The sequence below is a fragment of the Copadichromis virginalis genome, linkage group LG5, assembly GCF_057382275.1.
Source record: "Copadichromis virginalis isolate Kocher_CV1m ecotype Utaka linkage group LG5, C_Virginalis_male_GT1.1, whole genome shotgun sequence".
Classification (NCBI taxonomy): domain Eukaryota; kingdom Metazoa; phylum Chordata; class Actinopteri; order Cichliformes; family Cichlidae; genus Copadichromis; species Copadichromis virginalis.
The window spans coordinates 33,491,015-33,512,201 of NC_140622.1; the positions used below are offsets into that span (position 1 = coordinate 33,491,015).

A 21,187-nucleotide genomic window follows, 5' to 3' on the forward strand; every position below is an offset into this window, starting at 1 on the left:
ATAGCTCTGCTGCTGTAAACCTGACCTTTTACTCAAGAGAAAACTGCACTCCCACCTACATCCAGCCCCGCAGATTCCATCTTCAGAACATGGGTTTTGCATCATACGTTTACATAAAACTAGGTGTTTTGATATACACTATGAGAGAGTATAACACCTCCTTTGTCTTTAAATGTTGGATTTAAATAGACTGTATGTTGATAATACAGTGCAGGATGTTGCAGACGTGGTTTAGTGTAGGTGTAAAAGTACATTAAAGCTTGCATATGTTTCATTATTTCTGGGGATGAGTAGCTGTTGTTTCATGGCATATTGAAAACCTCTTCAAAACATCTTCAATACAGTGTGACAAATTTTGACAGTTTGGATGTGTCAAGTTTTTTTGTTTGGTTGGTTTTTTTTGCCTGTCCCGTTTGGCTCTTTTGCCATCAGAATTATTGTCTAAAGGCGAAGAAAGATGCCCAACGGATTTACTTTACCAAATGGACCATCCCAGCCTTGCCGTAATGGTCTATTTGATTCACCTTTTATTGTTTATTTTATTTTCTTTTCACTTGCTAAATACGGGACAGATTTGACTGGGGAAAAGAAAGGGGAGAAAGAAAGAGGGAAAGAAAAACAGCGGGGAAGAGGAACGGTGATAAAGGGCAAAAAACAAAAGCAAACAAAACAAGCAGAAAAAAATACATATATCAATCACCTGGATCACCTGTTGAGAAAGAAAAAAGAGAAAACAAGCAAAAGAAAAAAAGAGCAACATAATAAACAACATCACGATGATATATGGGAATATAACAGTAAATACTAAATATTAAACATTATTGTGCAGCACGTAAGCTCGACAGCGCACAGTGTGCTTTGAGGTAGGAGCCAAAAAGGGTGTAGTTTGTGGGTGTGATCACCCGTCTGTACACCTGTGAGCATGGACGCGCTTGTTTTAAAAGGTTCCTTCATGTAATGATCTTCTAGAGGGTGTGGGGGGCCACAGCCCCGTCCTCCAGGGCATGAAGCAGGTATGGAGGAGATCAAAACTCCAGACATCCAGAGGCCCTCAGAACACAAGAGACCAAGGAAGACCAACAGAGGGGCAGCCGCGCCACTGTCCCAGAAAGAGCTGAGGAGAGCCCCAGATGAGGGGTCACTCAGCAGCCGCGGAGCAGAAGCCGGGGGGGTTGCAGTGACATGCCCGTGAGCTCTGCTGGCAGCCAGCTGTGACAGAGTGAACGAGCCCCAGGCCGAGAGGCTGAGGGCACCCCACCCCCGAAGTGGCCCGAGCGAGCCCCAGGCTCCAGGCCCCGATAAGCAGCCACCAAGGAGTGAGCCGGTGTGTACCTGGACGCCCACCCCCGGACACAAAGAACCACCAACGCACCGATGTCTGAGAGCATCTGCCACTGGCAGGGGAAGTGGTGGTGGGGGGAGATACCTTAGAGGTCCTGAGATGTCCCCAGAGAGGTGGCGTCTGATACCCAACCTGACATATAGACACAGACATACAGGCACACACATACAGACATCCATTCCCATGGATATGTCAAGTTGACTAGTAGGACAGTGAAATGTTACTGCCATGTAAGGATGTCAGTAGAGTTCATTAACTGGATGACTGGAAGATGGGAACATACTGTACCATCAGTAGCACTTATGAATCTGTAGTTGTTTCTGTTCTCTGGATATGATCCATCAAGTCTGTGTTTAAATACACAGTTGCCACCCTGGACATTGTGTTGAGTAATTCACCGGCTACTAGGAGATGATTAACAGCATCTTTGATCAGGACCAGGGAGCGCAGCAGAAATCCAAACAACCTCTACACTTTAAAGGGATAAAGAACTGTCCATTTTAATTCCACTGTTTCCTGGGATTTTGCTAGATATATGCGGGTGGGGACAAAAAAAGAGGCCTTTTTCTTGAAGTCAGGCCTTATGACAAACTAACATTTTTAAAATCCCATATTAGCTGGCTTTGTGTTGGCTTGACATGACTAAATCCAGATTATAGATGTCGTGGCCTTCTAAATCGTTCCATGGTGTGCCCAGAAATCATGTCGTTTCTAAGACAGCTGTGCTGTAGTTATTTGTAACCAAAATTAAATCCTTCTAGCACATAATTAGATTTTTCTTCCAAGTTGCCTACTGTCAGAGTAAGGAAAAATACCATAACAACCAGTAGAAACTACTACTTGAAGTGGTTTTCATTGAAAATTAAATTGATGGGGTCAGATAAAAAAAAAAATCACAATCAATGTCACATATTATTATGAATTCACATAAACCATTTCCAAAAGAGTCCTGAACACTATATTAAATGTAGATAAAAAAAATAATCATCTCCTCTCACAGACAATGTAAAAAAAAAATGAAGTTGAAGTTATTTATTTTTCATTTTATTTATTTTTCATTTATAGTATTATTTGATTAGTTTATTAGTATTATTAGTTGCCATGGCAGTTACATTTTGAATCATTTTCCCTTTATTATGAATTTATATAGGATTTCAGCTACTTAACGGTTCTTTGTTTTATTTTTCCTTTCATAGTCCATCAATTTAAAACCTGAGCTGTGCCACTGTAAAGGTGCTGAAAGTGCTTTGATATTATCTTGCTAAAATAAGCAATCTTTCCTGAAAAGGATGGGATCATATGGAGGGCAACCTATGGTGCAATTCAAGTATGAATATATGAACAATAAAAAGAAATCCTTACAGTCTAGCATTAGTGGTGCCTTCACAAATGTGAAAGTTGCCTATGCCATGTGCACTATTGCACTCACATATCCACACAGATGGCTTTTGAAATATGAACTGATAAAAAGCTAAATTGAATAAAATCAACTGCCTTGTCGTACAAGATGGCATGAAGGAGTAGCAGCTAACATTATCACTGTTATCGTTCATCCACAGTATCATACTCCAGGAGAAAGTGACCTGGGAGGGATTTGAGTAGTGCATTTCTCTGTTGATTTTGCGTTCTCTGCTTGCTTGTTTGTTTTGCCTTGGTCAAAATGTTTCTGCATTTACTTTTAATTGGTTATTCTAATTCGGCCGTGGTAGCATCACCATGGCAGTTGAGAAAATGTAGTTGATTAGACTTCCATAAAGGTAGCACTTTAACCTGGGTCTCTGTAAATAACTTTTGGGTATTCATGCTCACTGACACACACCTTGCGAGTACCACGTGTTTGTGCAGGAAAATCTTAGTGGATCTGTAGTTTCTACTTATACTCAGACCAGTCCGCCTGGCATTAACAGCCATGCCATGTACAAAGTCATTTAAATGAAATTTTGTCATCATGTGATGTTCCATTTGAATTTGTTCCTGAGCCTGTGTAGTGGTCTTTGTTATTAAAAGTGTGATTTAATGCAGTCCCACTTTAGTGTTCTAAAGTCACAGCCATTCAGTATGAATGTATGATTTTTTTGTACAGACTGATCCTGACTCTTTCCGTCTTCATTATTATTTATGTACAAGGCAAAATCCCAGGGTTCTTTTGTTTCACATCAAAAATTGTCAGTAAGTTATGGACCAATTTGTCCAATCTGCTAACATATGAAAGAATTCCTCCAAAATCAACACTACATTTGAGATGTTGCATTAAATTGAAGATGCAGTTTAAGGGATGTGCAAATCAGTGTGTTGCTTTTATTTACATTTCAGAGAGCATCCGAAGATTTTTTGGAAAATGTTTAACAACAGCTTAAGAAAGAAAATCCACTTTAAGTAAAGAGGGAGACAAAGATTCAAAAGACATGATCAGAATTCACGTTTAATGTTTGAATAATGGCTATGTAACAAAAAGGCTTTTTAGACATGCTTTACAGAATGTACAGGAAACAAGGTAAAAAACAAAAAGCAGCATTGGATATTGCCAGAGCAGTTACTGCTAAACTTTGGTATAAAGTCATAAAGGGCATTTCAGAAAACAAAACAAATGCACATTATTTTAGGCTGCGTTGGTGAAAAGTATTGAACACTGAATTGATTTCGGCCTCCCAGATATGTAGCTTCATTAGGATAACTTATCGCAGTGAGTTTTCATTTAAATTTTTGTATCACTTAAGAGGGGCATGAAATTGACTTTGACCAACGGTCTGGGAACATCGACACACAAATGTGCCACCACCGAAAAAAAGAAATGTGGAAAAAATAGAAAAAATACAGAGGGGCCGGGAAAGTTGATGCCAATAACAGTTGATGTTATTCAAAGGAATTTATAGGAATGTGCAGGTAGAAGAAAGTGGAAACAAAATACAATTCATGTCTGCACGTACCAGCAAGGAGGTGAAGTTCTTGGAAAATATTAATCAATGCATTTTTGAGAAGTTACTGATGACACATAAATTAGATATTCTGACATTACATGGAAGACACAGCATCAAGCTACATTACAATGCGCATGGTAGATGAACTTTTTACTTTGTGATTTTTTTCTGTGCCTCGACTCAGTACCTTTGAATACTCCATTTCTCAAACGTGTGTTGGTCAACTATATGCAAAAAAAAAAAAAAAAAAGGTCTAGAAAAATATGAACATGACATACACTCAGCTGCCAGTTTATTTAGAGCACCTAACTAAAAACTCATGCAGTTAGGATAATCCTTATTCATTAGACTTGTTCGGTTTAAAAAAAAGAAAAAGAAAACTTTGGTAAGGTATTTACTCAACTGTATAATCATTATGGAGAAGTCAATTTGACTATATACAAGCAATGTTTCTATTCACATTGGTATAGAGCACAAACACATTTAACTACACCCAACAAAATGACTGCACAGTTGAGTCAGTTGCTAATAAAATTTAAATAAAAACACTTTAAATTCATTAAAATGGTACGCAAACGGCAAAATAACACTATTTGAATGAGTTCATTTTTGCTAGGTTTATCTAATACACTGGCAGCTAAGTGTAATTTTCGAATAATACTGAGTAAATACCACTCAGAAACAATCATAGATGAACAACTTCAAAGTGCAATAATCTAGAAGACTTTAAGAACAACTCATTAGATCAAAACTGATGGGACAGGACATTCTTTTAACGGGGGCATTTTTGCTTGCAAACCTAAAGAATAACAATAGCTCTTATTTGGAAAGAGCACAGCTTGCTGAGGCCAGGCAGCTGTTGGGAGTGCCATCTTTCAATTCTAAGAAAATAACACCCCATTATCAAGAAAAATGTTATCTTGCTACTTGAAGGAACATAAGATTTTGAGAATAGCTGTGGGACAACAGAAACCTAAAACAAATAAGCTTAATGTTTTCAAAGCTACTGCAGCTCATCCGTCAAACCTGTCAGCAAATGGATTATTAGAACATTGAATTTAATAACTAGTATTATGTACACATACATACATGTATAAAATAATACATTACATTCTCATGTTCACAGTCCTAAGTGGAAACCTAGGGTTACATAATATTCATAGAAGGAACAATAGCTTTGAGAGAATAAACTATGATGATAAATCGACTTGTTAAAAAAAAAAAAAAAAAAAAAAAAGTCATGCACACTGCATAATTAATTTTGCCACCATTAAATTAAGTGCCTGTTAACATAGGAGAAAAGGAAAAACAAATCAGTGCATACTGTATTTAAACAAACAAAAAAAAGCATGAAAAATATCATGTCACATGATCAAGGCTACTGAGAATGCTTGTTTAAAAGGCCATCCATTAGACAATAACTGAAAGTGGTCGACAGCAAAACTGTGATTGTCTCATGTGCAAAAAAACAAAATAAAAACAAACACACCAAAATAACAACTGTACCCTTTGTCCTCAAACTGCTCATCATTACGAAGACATAAAATATGGAATTATCAACTGCGTTTGACATAAAGAAAAAAAACTAAGTTTTGATAATATATGATATATCCATATATATTCATAATATACACCATATTTTGATGTCATGTCTCTGGGATTTGCATAAATGGATACCATAGCATAGTTTGAGTCAGTCAGGATGGCTGTGGGAATGTAGGTATGCCTTCAAGGGTCTTTCCAATATTATCCATCAAAAACTGCTGGTCAGGGAACTACCACTGTCCCCTCTTTAACCCCCATTTTTCCCGCTTGAGAGGCAGTATTCTAGCGACTTCTTCTCAAGTCATCTAGGCTGCTCCAACAGGTGTCTGTACCAGGAATAATGAGACAAAACTGCCAGCATGACATCAACTGGCACAGCATATGTTAGTCTCACAGTACCAGGGCCAGACGAGAGCTTGTGAGGACTCGACCGTGTCTCTGTGTTCTCTCATGGCAGCATCTGACATGGCTCTTAAAGCATACATTCATAGTTTTCTCTTGGGTGAGAACAAAGGAGAGTGGAGGCTCTGGGAGGAAAGAGGTCTTGCAGAGGTGGAGATGTCAGAAAGGAGGTCACTTTAATCACCTGTCCACATATCCGGTCTGATGTGGCAAGTCTTTCCACACTGGAGCACACTAGTATGTCCTCTTGATTAAAGGGGAATGTAAACATACAAGAGAGCATCTTTGGCAGAATATGAGGAGTCTTTTTGGAGGTAGTGGGTGAAGGGTGAATGTGAGATGGGGGGGTTGCAGCAACAAAGTGTCAGAGGCAGAATGTGGCCAGAATGAAAAACCCTATGTGGGAGCTGGATGCTCCTGAGGGTTAGTCCTATTAGAGGCACTTCTGTGGTCTTGGTTGCATTGACTGGGTGAATAGCCCACTTCTGCTTCACTCTGTTCTACTGCTCCATCAGTTGCAGAGGTCAGAGGAGGCGTCCTATGTACAGTCACTGGGATCTGGGATGCTCCAGGCGGTGGCTTCGAAGATAGATGTTCTGCTTCTCTCCAGAAAGACCTGCTAAGTGAATCTGCAAAGACATTCAACAACAATAGCTGTTTACAACAATAGTGCCATTCAGTGCTATTTGCATTGGCTTGTCTTACCTTAAAGAACTGTTAAGTTCAAGAAGAATTTAAAATCATTCTCCCCCGAAGGAAGTATTTAATCGCTTCTGTTATTTTGTTTTTTTAGAAATCTAGCATCAAGGGTTTTCAAAATATAATTTCAGGTTTTGTGTGATTTTAAATACCAATAACATTATCAAGATTTCAACGTCAAGGTTACACCAAATGTGAAAAATCAGTAAAAACTTTATATTGCCCAATTTTTATGAATCGTCTTCAAACTTCAAAACAAAATACTGGGCCTTGGTACCTTGGTTGGCTAAGCATTTGACCTCGACCTTCATTGTTAGTACCCAAGGCCCAAGGCTTTTTATTTTCAAATATTATATTCATATTACTAAATGTGTAGTTAGATGTTGTTATGCTTTAACAAAGTAACTTTTTCCACAATCAGTTTTAGCTTATAACTTTCAGAATCATGCAGTTTTAATGATGAGATGCCACATTTACAAACTCAACTCAGATGTGTTCCAGTATTTTTTTACCTGTTCACTGGAAAATCTCAAATTTATTGAACTGTGAACTGATGTCCGAAATGTTCATTATGTGTAAAAAGATGTCTGCAAAATTCAACCTTGAGCCTACAAATAATATGTTGTTAACACTGAAGAAGGTACTAGATGTCAGAGTGGAAAGTTTCAAAATTTTGCCTCAGTGGGAAGGGCTTGGTAGTTTGCAATAAACTTAGGATGTAAACATATTGATTTAAAAAGTAGAACTGAAATTTTTGTTTACAACTCTCACCATAGTGCTCTGGAGGAGTGTGGCTGCTTAGTCTTTTATCATGTGAGGTGAAAAAGACAGAAGAGTCCTGATTGCTAGTGAGGCTATTCAGAGCTGCGTCCTCATGCTGGGCATGCTCACTGAGGTTCTCCTTCAGACCTGGCACAGTCTTGTCCAGTGGATCATCCTCCCCCAGATAAGCATAGGGACAGTATTCCCGCGTGCGAGAGTAGATGTTGGCATTGTCATAGCAGTCAGAGCAAATGACTAGAGGACCTGCACCGCCTGGCAACAAAGAACAAATATTACATAAGCACATGACTGGTGTCATACCATACAATAATCTGTGTACTTAAGATTCTTCTCAAAACTACTATGACCATACATTTTATGCAAAACTATTATGAAAGGTGGATTATATGGTTCCACAGTTTGAAAAGAACTCTGAAGTTCTTTTTGTTTTTTATAGACAAGACCTGGAACAGAATTTTACATTTTAAAACAGTCTGCATACAAACCAGTACACATTTAAAGATTATGTATATTTAGGTTTAGCTGTATTTCAATATTTTGGTTGGTTGGCTTAGCTGTTGATGGCATTAAAACAATAACTACAGAACACAAATTTGTTAAATCAATTAATTGCTTTAAGAGTCAGTGCAGAAATATAATACCTATAGCCAAGGCCGTTGCTGGTGAGGCAGCAAGCCCAAACACTTGTGTTAATGACACTCACCTGGGGGGACTCCAGCTAGTCCCTCACGAGGCTCCCCGGGGTGGAAACTGCTACGGCCAGTAAACAGCGAGCCAACCCTGCAGTGCAGCATGCTGTTCCCTTCAGTTTCCACCTCACTGCCTGTGTCTCCATAACACACACCTGGGAGCAACATGATAATTAGTTACAGTTTTATTTCAGCGGGGAGCTGATCCAAAACATAAATGAAGGAATAGGAACCTAAGAGACACTGGAATTTCCCGAACAACCGAACCCTTAAAAGGTACATTATAAAATGGGAAGTTTCTGTTTTTGTCATCTCAGCACTGACTTGTTTACAAGACTCTGCAGTCTTGTGATCACAATGTTGACATACCCTCAGACTTTAAACTAGACTGCTGACTAATTTTCAACAGACCACTAACATTAAAAGAAATGGTTCATGTCACTTAAAGTTTACATTAAAGCACAAGAAAAATCCTTCATAAATACTGACAGGATACTACTGAAATATCTAGTTTGGTTTGTAGATGCAGAAGGGAACTATTGTTTTCTGTTTCAAACTCAAAGGGCAGGTAACCCACCGTCCGTGCCCTTATGGACATATCCATTAGAGAGGGGAGGCATGAGCTGCTGGTGGCTCCCAGCCTCAGAATTACTGTAACCCTCCTGAGGCTCAGACAAAGTACCCTGAGAGGATAGGTAGCTGGGAATATCTGCTGGCAAATTCATCTCATCTGTAACGGAAACATATTTTCAGTTCTATGTCATGACTTCAAAACAAAGTGTCCACGGAAACATTTCAGTTTACAAGCAGCCATCTTTTCTGGATAAAGCTTTCAATAAGGCACATTTATGTTACAGGACAGATGGCTGTGTGTCCAAACTACTTACCTGTGTTGGTAATACTGTAGTCCTCACTTTTCCTACGCATGTGATAGATTACAATGACCCAGACCAACGAAGTACCAACCACACAGCACACCACCACAATCACCACGATGCCCACAGTGGTCCAGGCATCCTGGTCATACACTGTGCCTGTATCGCAATTTGGTGATGGCGAGACGCTCAGGTATATGTGGCCACGCTCTGTACCCAAAGTATTAGACATGATGCAGGTGTATTTCCCAGCATCAGCTGGACCAGCATCAACAATGATAAGAAGTTGATTGGCTGCAGCAAAGAAGTGGCGCTCTGTTAGGACCAAAGGCCCATCATCTTTGGTCCAGTTGAGACGAGGAGCAGGGCTGCCTCCAGCTATACACTGAAGCACAGCAGTTTCACCCCGGGCCACTGTTCTGTCTTCCAGTGGCCGCATGAAGGATGGGGTTTCTGCAGAGGAAAAGGGAAAAAAAAAAAAAGAAGAGGATGAACTCATTTTTGATTTAAGTCATCCGTGGCCAGTTTAGATGGATGTGTGCTATTTTTTAAACAATTTTTCTCCAGCACTAATATTTAATGATTAATCACAAACTCCGCCAATTGGACAGTCAGTCATTATATACTCCTGCAAGTAGCTCAAGTCACATTTTGCAAGTACATTAATTAAGAAATATAATACTATATTTGATTTCGGATATGCGCCAGGCAGTCTCCTTTAAATATTCCACATGGTCGTGTTATAACAAGGCCATGTGGAATTTTTGCTTTTACGTCATCATTAGTTAAAACTGGCAGGGCGGCAACACATAAACAAGAGCTTGTAATGAGCAACAGACATAAATGAGCGGCCAATTGGAGTAGTGAGTTATCTGAAATGACCCCAGTAGATAAAAAAAAAACAAAAAAAAACTCAGTTAATCAGATGGCTGACTCACCCAGAACAGTCAGAGTAGCATTTGCCGACAGGCTGCCAGCAGCATTCTGAGCGGTACAGCTATACACTCCCATGTCTTCTGTTTTCACTTTAGCAATGAAAAAGACGTCATCGTCAGGCATCACATGCATCCTGCGCTCTCGGGCAGCAGGGAAGTCAGTGCCTCCATCTTTCTGCCAAGCAATCTGTGGTGATGGATGGCCTTCAGCAGCACACTCCAGCCTGGCCGTAGTCCCAGTCCGGATTGTCAGATCCATGGGGGTCTTAAGAAAGGAAGGCATCTCTGAAAGACAGAAAATAGAAAGTCAAGGGTGGAATACAATGGTACAGACAGAAACAAATACTGATATATACCATATATGTATGAAAACGAGATAAAACCTTAGGGTACCTCTCTCTTATTTAATTTTTTCCCCAGTTACTGTACTGTCAAATGGGTAGCAATACTACTTAACAAATAAACTATATACAAGTATCAACTTCATGCAGATATATTGCAGTGAATTGGCAAAACCAGCAACCCAAAGCCTAAACAGGTTAAGTGAACAAGACGCAAAAACCTCCCAAAAAACAAACAAACCAAAAAAGAACTGGCAATCACTGATCACGTTCATTTAAAGAGATAACACATCCTCACCATTGACAGTAAGCTTGGCCCTGTTGGAGTAATTGGAACCAAAGTGATTGGAGACCACACACTGGTAACGCCCCTCATCGGTGAAGTTCACATTGAGGAGGTGAAGCACAGTGGTATAGATCAGCTCTCCCTCTTGGTACCGGGCATAATTTTCCACTTCTGCATCATACAGCACCTCCCCATCCTTCCGCCAGGCTGTGGTCATTGGTGAATCACTGCTGCTGGACGCAATGCAGCTCAGAGTCACATTGTTTCCCCGCAGTGCAACAGATGTCTCTGGGTGAGTTGTGATCTGAGGCTTGGGGAAATCATCTGTGTAGGCACATGTGTTTGGGAAAATAAAAACAAAGGAAATAAAAGAAACATTTTTCTAACTGAAATATATATATAAGATTTTAAGCTCCACCAGAATGCAACACAGTATCAAAAAACAAAAAAACAAATACAGCTTTTCAAAAAATGACAAGTTAAAAAACAAAACAACTTTTCACGTATTTTGGATCTTTTTAAGTGAAATAATCCGCTGGACACTCTCAAAACATCCAAAATAAATATTAATTTTAGTCTTTTCTTCCATATACCAATAAACATTGTTTTATATGTTTTGTGCTTATTCAACAGAATCTATAATGGCAGGCTGGGAATAATTAAAACAAGAAAAAATGACTGACCACAAACAAACTCTTCCGGGCTGATGGACAGGACATTGCGACCGAGCAGATTCACAGGATGGGCACAGATAGCAGTGACAGACTGCTGGAACTGGCTGTCTGTCAACCAAGGACCCAGCCACTGCATGTGACAGTCACACAGCAGGTTGCTTGTGTTCAGGACACTGAGAATAGAGGAGTAATTTGGGAAACATGAGATGACTCATAGTAATATAAGACGGAATGATTCTACTAATGAAGTATGAGATTGAACCACTGGAAATAAAGGGAAAATTAATCTGGGATTTCAGGGATTCATCTGAACTCACTCTTCAGAGAGTTAATAGAATTTATTCTTTTAGAAAAGAAACCTCCACATACTAACTTGAAAAGAAGATTTAATCTTAAATAATTTAAAGTGAGCCATTTACAGATATCTAAATAAAGCTTATATAGCTTCCAAATAAAGCTATATTCCTGTGAAACACACAGGGAATTGTTATTGGTGAACATCTAAATCTGTTTATAAAGCCTTTTAGTCAACCTGTCAGCTGGACCATGGCAAAAGGATCGAAATTGTGGCATGAAATTGGATTCAAGGCTATAAAAAGCCTCCAGAACTGCGCTCTATTTTTTTTGTACAAAAATACATTTTAATTAGAGGAATGCTGCCATCTTCTTCTAGTCAAGTTATCAAACCAAGCCACTTTATCCGCTTGCAAAGCAGATACTGTTAAATTCTATTAAGGTAGCACACTAATTACTAACAAGAGGATATGAGTACTGTCAGTTTGACAGCAGCTGGGGCATTTAGCCAGCCACTGCTTGAGAGACACTCCTAAGATGGGTTGATCAAAAGCTCAAAACAGTGAGAGACTTTGCATTTCCGCTCCCTTTCCTCGCACACAGGAGACAGCTGTCCCAACTAAGTAAAGGCTGCTGCAACTCAAAAACTAAATCAGAAGTCTTTGCTTGGCCAACTGCGAATAAAAAAAATAAAATAAATAAAAAGTATAAACCCAGTATCTTGATGCATTCTCAATCATCCAGGAAAGTAAATCTCCAAAAGTTGATTCTGTTCATCTGGACGTATGTGTCAGGAGTATCGGAGCAGTTGAGACGCATTTTTTCTAAACACCGGGTCTCTGTGGCTTTTAAACCCCAAAACACGCTGCAGTCAGCTGAGACTGAAGAAGTCACTTGGATGAGTGACGAAACGTTTCTCCCACAAAACACTACGTCCGGATGAACAGAATCAACTTTTAGAGATATAAACCCAGTAAATATATTTAGCCTTAAATTTCACCAACCAAATAAATAAATAAATAAATAAAGATTTTAAATGGGGCAACAAAATTAAAATTGCTATGGTGGATCAACAATGACTCCCTGTTTAAAAGCTTCAGTGACGCCAATTTAAAATGTAAATCACTGCCCCTGCAGTGTTTCTTAATCATTGTAATTCCTTTTTAATGAGGTCAATAACAATAAATCAGTCTAACAAACATTAACACAGGAAAATACCAGCTAATACATGTGCATGAGAGCTGTAGGATATTTCTGTGTTTGGTTTTGTTTTACTTACAACACTTTCAGCTTCATATGAGACATCGCCTCTGGGTGTATCGACATGATACCATTCTTGCTGAGGTCCCTAAAGATGGGACACAAATATGGATTAAACACACCAGTTTGACCAAATTGACATTTTTGTCAGAAGTGTAACGCAACAACAGGAAAATAAACCTTTCTGCTATGTTTAAACATTTAATAATAGATATCAAAATGACTGCATGGCTAAAAAGTATTAGATAAGGGCTTTACTCACAAGTGCTCGAGCTCTTCCAGGCCTTCAAACGCTTTCTTTGTGATGGATTTGATTTTGTTCTGTTGTAGGATTCTGGAAAAAATAAAGATATTTCACACGAGGCCAAGTGAACAGTTCAAACTAGCCTGCTCCTAGGCCATCCTTTATTACAAAAACAAGTCACTGCTCCAGCAGCTTTTGTGAAGGCTGCTATAACATCTGAAACAAATTACACTGCAAATTGAAATAAATTGGAGAACTAAATAAATCAAATGTGTTAAAAACAGATATGTAGTATATTAAACATTACAATATAATTTAACCTTTCTGAAAATTTGTGCAGCCATTTGTTTGATGCACTGTAAAGTATCTTAACATAAACCAGCTCTATTTCTCTAAATACAAAAACATTTTACAAACTTGCATACTATATATAAAAATACAATTTTTAAAATTCATATCATGCCCTCACAGAGTGTTTAGCTTCTTCATGCCATCAAATACACCAATGGAGTCTTCAATGGCCCAGGAGATTTCATTATTACGGATATCTCTGAAAAGCAAAGAGACTCATATTAGATATTAAACACAGTACACACAGGCTGAACATCTAAAGGCTTCTCCTGCAAAGAACAAAGAGCACACATTACCACCACTGGGGTTGCCAGCAGCAGTGACTCTTCGTTAGAAGACTAACAATCTGAGACACCATACTTCCACACTATGTCACAGCTTGCTGCTCCTGCCGCTGTGATGAGGGGAAATAATTGGCTCTGTTTAGCACTGAGACAGTTCATGGGTCCACTGCAAGTCCAGGGAGGCCTTGTGTTTACAGGATGGGTCATGGGCTCTTTTGTTTCTCTTTCCTCATGCCTGGCTACCTCTGAAAGAAGTTCTGCACTCACCAGTTCCCCTCTCCCATGAAAGATCCCGAGATGGTCAAAATCCCAAATGCAACCCCTTTGTCATTGTAGTTCACTGGCTTAAAGAGAGCTCTGTGCAGCAAATAATGAGTTCATAACTTTCTCACAGATAAACTGTGGATGAAGAAGATATACTCGATTAATTGGGCTGATATTTTGCTAATCAGAATTTTAATAGCTTTGGTTTTAAACCTAAAATACAGCCCTTACTTTAAAACAAACAAGCAAACCCGAAAAACTCTCATTAACATGTCCTAGCTCGAGATCAGCAGCAACAACAACAACAACAACCGTGTTAGACTGTGTCAAATAATCCACTTGTAAAGCAAGTAGGGGCTGCTCAATTATGGCAAAAATGATAATCACGATTATTTTCACTGAAATTGAAATCTCGATTATTTGACGATATTTATTTAACCCTTTAAGACCTACTATAGAACCAAGTCCGCCAGAGCTTATATTATTTTTTTACATGTTGTAGTGCCATTTGTGGGAGCATTTCAAGTTGCTATGCAACTGTTATAGCCCATATTTTAATAATATGTATGCATTAAGTCCATTAATTACATTAATTGCAAAAAAAGTGCAATAAACTACAAAAAAATTGAAAATCGTTTTTGGTTTTTTTACATATATTTCTACTTGGAGAAATTTAAGAGGTTTATCCCTCAAAACTTTAAATACAAAAAAGTTGCAAAAAATAGTTTACAACAACAGGAAATTTATTTTGAGTGTCTTCATAGTTTTATTTTGGAGATACAGCAATTTTTATATACTGCAGGAAAAACGAAAAAACAATCCTATGATGCAAATTTGCAAAGAAAACAGCAGGTGCATCAAAATAAACTATTTCCAGCAGTGCAATTCGAGTTCTAAGCATCCCAGCAACTATTCAGAAAAGTCAAACATGACCAGTATAGGCTTTTAAGGCCTACAAGTAAAAAAAACTACATTTCCGCGAAAATGATGTCACTTCCGGTTTCGGCCAGGAAATGGCGGACATGCGATAGTTCGCGCTGACATCTGTTTCACTGTGGGAAGTGTTACAAACAGCTGATCGGATCGGCAAAGCGTGTTTCTCGAATATTATGTTTTTGTTGCTGCAAGCACTTTTTATGCAATTTTTGCAAAGCTTTATGTGGAAGGAAACCGTGACCGAGGACAAGCTGATGGCATAAGATGTACAACTCCTCCGGTTTCATATGCAAAACAAATTATTGAGCTAGCTTACACGGTTCAGGTTCTACAGGGATTTAAAAATAGTTACACAAAACGGAGCGTGCTGCTCTGACCGGATTTAAAGGGTTAACAATGACTTTAAAAAATAATATAAAATAGTGTGCAAAACCAATGAAGTTTTTTTTTACCTCTCTTTTCAACCAACGGCAGTCACTCTCCTCTCCAAATAACTTCTGCTTAGCTTTCCAAGCTTCCCTCGGGTCCTCTTAATCAGCGGTCTCCAACCTTTTTTGCGCCACGGACCGGTTTATAAGGTGTCGCGGATAAATGAGGGAGGGGCTAATAATCGGCTCAGTCATTTTTAATGATCATTGAAAGCCCAGATCGTAATCGTGATTAAAATTCGATTAATTGAGCAGCCCTACTTTAACGGCAGTCAAAACAGTGGTGCTATCCAGGAATTCCAGTACAGTAACCTTGCCCAGCCCTTACATTAAAGTGGTGAAGATGAAATTGCCTGACTCAATACCAGAACATCATGATACAACAACAGATGAGACCAAAGAGAATCTCCCTGCTGCTAACCATCTTCATACCAAAATCTTTCCTGCTACCTTTTTCTCCAGTCACTTCACTGTCCAACCCCAAAAGATACTCTTTGAAAAGCTGCAGTTTAGGATTAGAGCTAACCCCAACCCTATTAATACATACACTATATGTACTTATTTATCTTCTCCCAATTACATTAGTCCCCTTCAATACCCCATCAGCCCCGTGCGCAGCTCTTTTTCTCCCGTTTTTTGGTGGAAGGGCCTAAAATGGCCCTTTTGATATTGAAGGTTGCCAACATGTGGTCTAGATCAACCAACAAGTGCTTCTGACAGTGAAGCCTCTCCAACATGAATGTTGAGAGGCTACTGACAAAAACACTGTAAACCTGAAACTTTTACTATCTGGGTGGAGATGCACACACCTCACGTAGATTTTTCACATTTTAACTAATTAAAAAAAGAAGAGGAAAAAAAAAAAAGAGTCACAATTGTGTGTAAGTAAATTTCAGGACAAAGAACACAAAGCCGGAAAAACATACATCTATGGAAAACACACACAGAGTGGTTTAATCTAAATCTAAATGTACACCATTGACAACAAAAGATTTGCATGGCACTACAATAAGATGGGGACTTGAAATAGTGGTACTTTCTACAGTTTTCTCTGAACTACTTGGAAAGAATTCAAGAACAAAAAACTAAAACTACAAATGTAGAAAGAAACAAGTGCAGACCTACTTTTGCAAGAAGCCTTCAATGAGAATGCAGAGCCAACAGGACTTGAGTTAATTCGTTTACAGAGATTCATTAAACTTCTAACCACAAATAATAAACACATACTGCAGACAGATTCGGGCATTGCACTTACAGGGTGCGCAGACTTGACAGGCCACTGAACACTCCCTCTCCCAAATGGCTGATAGAGTTTTCTCCCAGGTTCAGGCTCTCCAGGAAATCTAAACCTTTAAAAGCTGTCTCCTCAAGTCTAGTCAGATGATTGCCAGACAAGTCTCTGTTCAAAGAAACCACAAATATGACAAACATTAACTAAAAACAATTTCCCTATGTTCTGTATGGTAATATTAGTCCACATTTAAGGATGAAATGAGCTGTTTTCACAAAAACACCATATATGGTGCATTAGGTAGAAGCTAGACCTCACTGAACCAGCCCAGACAAACACAGTGCAGCAAGATAACAGTAACTGCTCCAAGTACTCTTAGCTACATTGGGATTGTAGCAACGAAGCAAACAGACTCACAGTTCCTCAAGCTTTTGGCAAAACTCCCAGGCGTCTGGTCCAATGATGCCAACAGCATTCTGGCTGACCCGCAGGATACGCAGCATGCGCAAGCCATACAGCCAACCTTTGTTAACCTCTGTTAGGTTGTTGTGCTCTAGCTCCCTGGGGGGGGCGACATTATTGACAAAAATAACTGTATTAAATCAATTTATTGCTTTAACATATCTGCAGGGGGAACCATAGGTGAGAACATTTTATGGAAGATTTTTTTTCAGCAAGATTTTTTCATAGGTGCTGCACATTTTTTGCTAAATATATTGCCAAAGTCCAAAAGATTGCACTCACAATTCTTCAATGTTGTTCAGTCCAAAAAAGGCTCCATCCATGAGCTTAGTGATGCCATTCCTCTGCATCTTCAGTGATTTCAAGGAGTCCATCCCCTTGAATGTAAGGCTGTCAACAATTTTGATCTTGTTCCGCTTCAGTTCACTACAAACACAAAGAATCCATTTTCTTTAACCAAGTGTTTTTATACATAAACAAACTCACACAACAGAGCTTCTCGAATAGGAACATTTGGATCCATAGGTTTTTGGAATTTTGCCTCTGTACAACACCACATTGCTCGATTTTAAATCCAGTGGTTTTAAAAATTATACAAATCAAGATATGATTCAAGACTTGCAGGCTTTTAATTACAAAGGTTTTAGAAATGTTTTGCATTAACTGTTTAAGATTTATGGCCATTTTTATACGTAGTGTGGCTTTTTCAGAGGCTTAGAAATAATTGGACAAACTAACATAATTTTACATAAGGATTGTTTTTACTGCTTTGTTGAAAACAATTTGCAGACAAAGACTGCCTGAAATCTGAAATGCACAAACACCACCAAATGCTGTGTTTCGAACTTTAAGATGTTCTGCCAAATGTTTGCTGCAGCTGCATTCAGTTGCTACTTGTGTCTGGGTCTTTCTAAATTAGGTTTTGTGTTCAGTAACTGAAAGGTATGCTCTGTTAGTTTCAGAACAGGTGACTGACATGATGTATTCACATCCATAAAGACATCTATTAACTGTAGGCATTAGCAATGAAACACCTATCCCCTCAAGATTGCTCTTTACTATGCTAGATGTTGTAAAAGAGTTTTATGTAACCAAGGGAAGAACTGTGTAATCACTCACTTTTGTGGTCATCCAAGCCTTTAGGTCTTTTGGAGCTGAATGGTTCATTCCTTCATTTAAAGAATGTACCAGATCGTCGATTTGGCCAAGCATAAAATTTTGGCTCTTTTTCTCAAATTGGTTTATTGTGGTTTTTCCACCCCCCCGTTACTTGCATCAATATCTCTTTGGACTTCATATTTAGATTTTCTGGGAAAAGCAGCCAAATGCAAGTTACACTCTTGGAAACAATTCTATCTTTCTATCAGCTTAATTTGTCATTAAATAATGAGGAAGAAGGCCAAACCTGCCCATGGAACTGTCAGGCAACGGTCCAATTATTTTTTATCCTCTGTAAATAGGGCACGATGTGTGTTAAAGCTTCAATTCTGTCTTAATTGTTTAACTTGAAAATCCACGGTTGTGTACAGAAGCAATCTTTCTTTTTAAAGTTTCAATGTCCAATAACTTACAAACCTAACTGTAAAACTGCGCAAAACTGAGTAAAATAAGAGCATCTGTTATATAAATTAAAATTCACCAATTGAGTGATAAGGTTACAGCATTTTATTATACTTACAGGAACTGAAGTTGTGGAAGTTTGAAGACTTTGGATGGAAGCACAGTCAATCTGTTCCTGTTCAGCCTCAGCACCAACAGGGAGCTGGAGATGTTTTCAAAGCAGCCAGGCTCCAGGACGCTGATCTTGTTGTTGCTTAAATTACTATGAGATAAAAAAAAAAGAAAAAACATTACTACCAAATTTAGCAGAAGGAATCATTCTTCCTTTGTAGTTACGCATACTGTGTGAAGTAAATATTTACAAAAATGGTTGCTTTGCAATAAAATGCTTTCTAGGCCAAACTGAACAAAACAAGGTGTTTTCAGTACTCTCGTAAGAGCATGTGACGCTTTGCTCTAATGTGTTTCCTCCAATACTATGAATATCTTCTTACTGTTGTATTACACAGAATGTTTCCAATTGCAAACTTATTCACGGTCATACAAGCAAGTCAATGTAGAGTTAAACCATATTTTAACACTGCATGTCTCACACACTGTCCTAGTACTGATAATAAAGATGACTTTGACTTACAGATATTTCAGCTGCATAGATGGAAAGGATCCAACTTTGAGCTCAGAGATGGAATTGGATGTAAGGTCCAGTGTCTCCAGGGAAACATATGGTTGTAGGTGAAGCATTGACAGCTCAGTGATCCGATTGTGGACTCTGAAATATATCAAATATAAAAAGGTATTAGTTTTAATGATGTCAATGCTTACTAAAGCATTCTTAGTCTAATTAAAATATTATTAACATGGTGAAAGAATGGGGGGGGGGGGGGGAAATAACAAAAGACTGACTCTGGTGGTGTCTTCCACTGTTTTTGTATAAATATGTTTTAATCTAACATCCAACAAAGCATAAAAATTCAGCCAACATTAAATACTGTACAAATATTTTTTTTACAAAGTGTTTAAATGTGCAGAAGAATTCAAGGAATATTTTAATAATTAGTTTGAGTGCTGATAGAAAAGACCAAAAAAAACATAACTGAAAACAAACCCTGAAGAGGATTTTGTACTTACAAAGAAAGTCCTGTGATGTTTGAGGAGACATCGCCAAGATAGGGAAAAACAGTCAGCTCATTGTGATTCAAAGTACTGAAATCAAATTTAAACAAAAATGAAAAAGTTGCATCAGTCAAATAGCCATACATAACTGAGATTTTAAACAAATTTACTCTGATGTCCCTTATAAACTGTGAGCAGAGGTTTATATATCACACTTTTCTTCATGACAAAACAAAAGTTACAAACAACGAGTATATTTCCAAAAATAATCTTACCTATCCTTAAAATACTCAAAGGTGTTGGTTAAGTGGTTAAAATGTATTCAAATTGGTTGTATCTCTATATTACTATCCAATCTTTTATTGAGCAACCAATCAGTGCAGCGGTTCAGTAAAGGACTAGCTCTGCTAACTTCAGTTATGTTCATCCAGATGTGTACTTACACTTGGGTTATCCCATCTGGGACTTCCACTGGAGCCATCGACAGCCTTCTTCTGTTGCAGTCCAGAATATGAACCTCATCCTCTGTTTTATAACACGAGCAAGGAGCAGGACAAGTCTCACTGGCCCAGGCACCCAAACTTAGCAGCATGAAGATAAGGGCCGAAGGAATGGGCCAGCCTTCCGCCATTTTAAATGCCTTCCCACTGAGAGTTAGCTACGTGGCTAGCTAGAACTGGCACGTTAACTTAACACTTATAAAACCACAGAGTTGTTTTTGTAGTTTACGACCATTCAAGCAAGCACATATTTAAGATTTATATCGTCACGATTCCAGGTGGAATCGTAAAATGCAGTTTTTTCCAACTTAAGCGGGGCATCCCAGCAGAGATTTCTGCTCTTCTTTCAGTGGCTGGAATTCCTTCCGCTCCAGCCAGGACACCCTCCCGGAGAGGTTAGCTAGCTCACCGCTGAACTGAGTTGGTCCCACAAACACGCCACTTTTCACCAGAAGAGATCAGTTCAAATCCGTACGATAACCGCTTTTGATTATACTGATCCAAATGAAATGTTACGGGCGTTTAACTCAGACTGTTTACAAAGAATTAAAGAAATTTTGTCCCGTCTTTCCATCCCGAAAGAACAACAAAGCCCCGTGAGTTGATGACACAGGATACCCTAATCCCGCCCCTCTACAGCAAGTTTACAGTTATTCTATTGGTCCGTGATTTTGCTTGTCAACCATTTGCGTCGTTTTGATTGGATCGTGTTTTTGTCCGACACTGTTTGCAGGAAAAAAGTTTTTAAGAACTATTGAAGTATGAAATAGT

At 38.6% G+C, this 21,187-nt stretch overlaps 1 protein-coding gene across 1 annotated transcript; it reads right to left on the reverse strand.

Annotated features, from left to right (window-relative positions):
* Positions 1-6,394: 6,394 nt before the first annotated feature.
* On the reverse strand, positions 6,395-21,030 carry lrig2 (leucine-rich repeats and immunoglobulin-like domains 2). Its single transcript, XM_085457441.1, has 18 exons — positions 20,360-21,030; positions 19,932-20,006; positions 19,438-19,572; positions 18,922-19,065; positions 17,526-17,669; positions 17,199-17,342; positions 16,806-16,949; positions 13,757-13,837; positions 13,306-13,377; positions 13,063-13,131; positions 11,499-11,662; positions 10,828-11,139; positions 10,192-10,473; positions 9,266-9,706; positions 8,956-9,108; positions 8,393-8,533; positions 7,678-7,941; positions 6,395-6,836 (listed from the first exon to the last, which is right to left on the reverse strand). The coding sequence occupies exons 1-18, from the start codon at positions 20,545-20,547 to the stop codon at positions 6,604-6,606; spliced, it is 3,186 nt and encodes a 1,061-aa protein (XP_085313567.1). The 5' UTR covers positions 20,548-21,030; the 3' UTR covers positions 6,395-6,603.
* Positions 21,031-21,187: the final 157 nt, after the last annotated feature.

What these genes read in the sequence shown, in the direction of transcription:
- lrig2 (XM_085457441.1), bottom strand. Translation starts at nt 20,547, where the DNA reads ATGGCGGAAGGCTGGCCCATTCCTTCGGCCCTTATCTTCATGCTGCTA. An exon ending in CTGGAAGAGCTCGAGCACTT is followed by an intron (nt 13,132 to 13,305) that starts GTGAGTAAAGCC and finishes TCCCATCTTTAG; the next exon opens with GGACCTCAGCAAGAATGGTA. An exon ending in GGCCAAGCTTACTGTCAATG is followed by an intron (nt 10,474 to 10,827) that starts GTGAGGATGTGT and finishes TCTGTCTTTCAG; the next exon opens with AGATGCCTTCCTTTCTTAAG.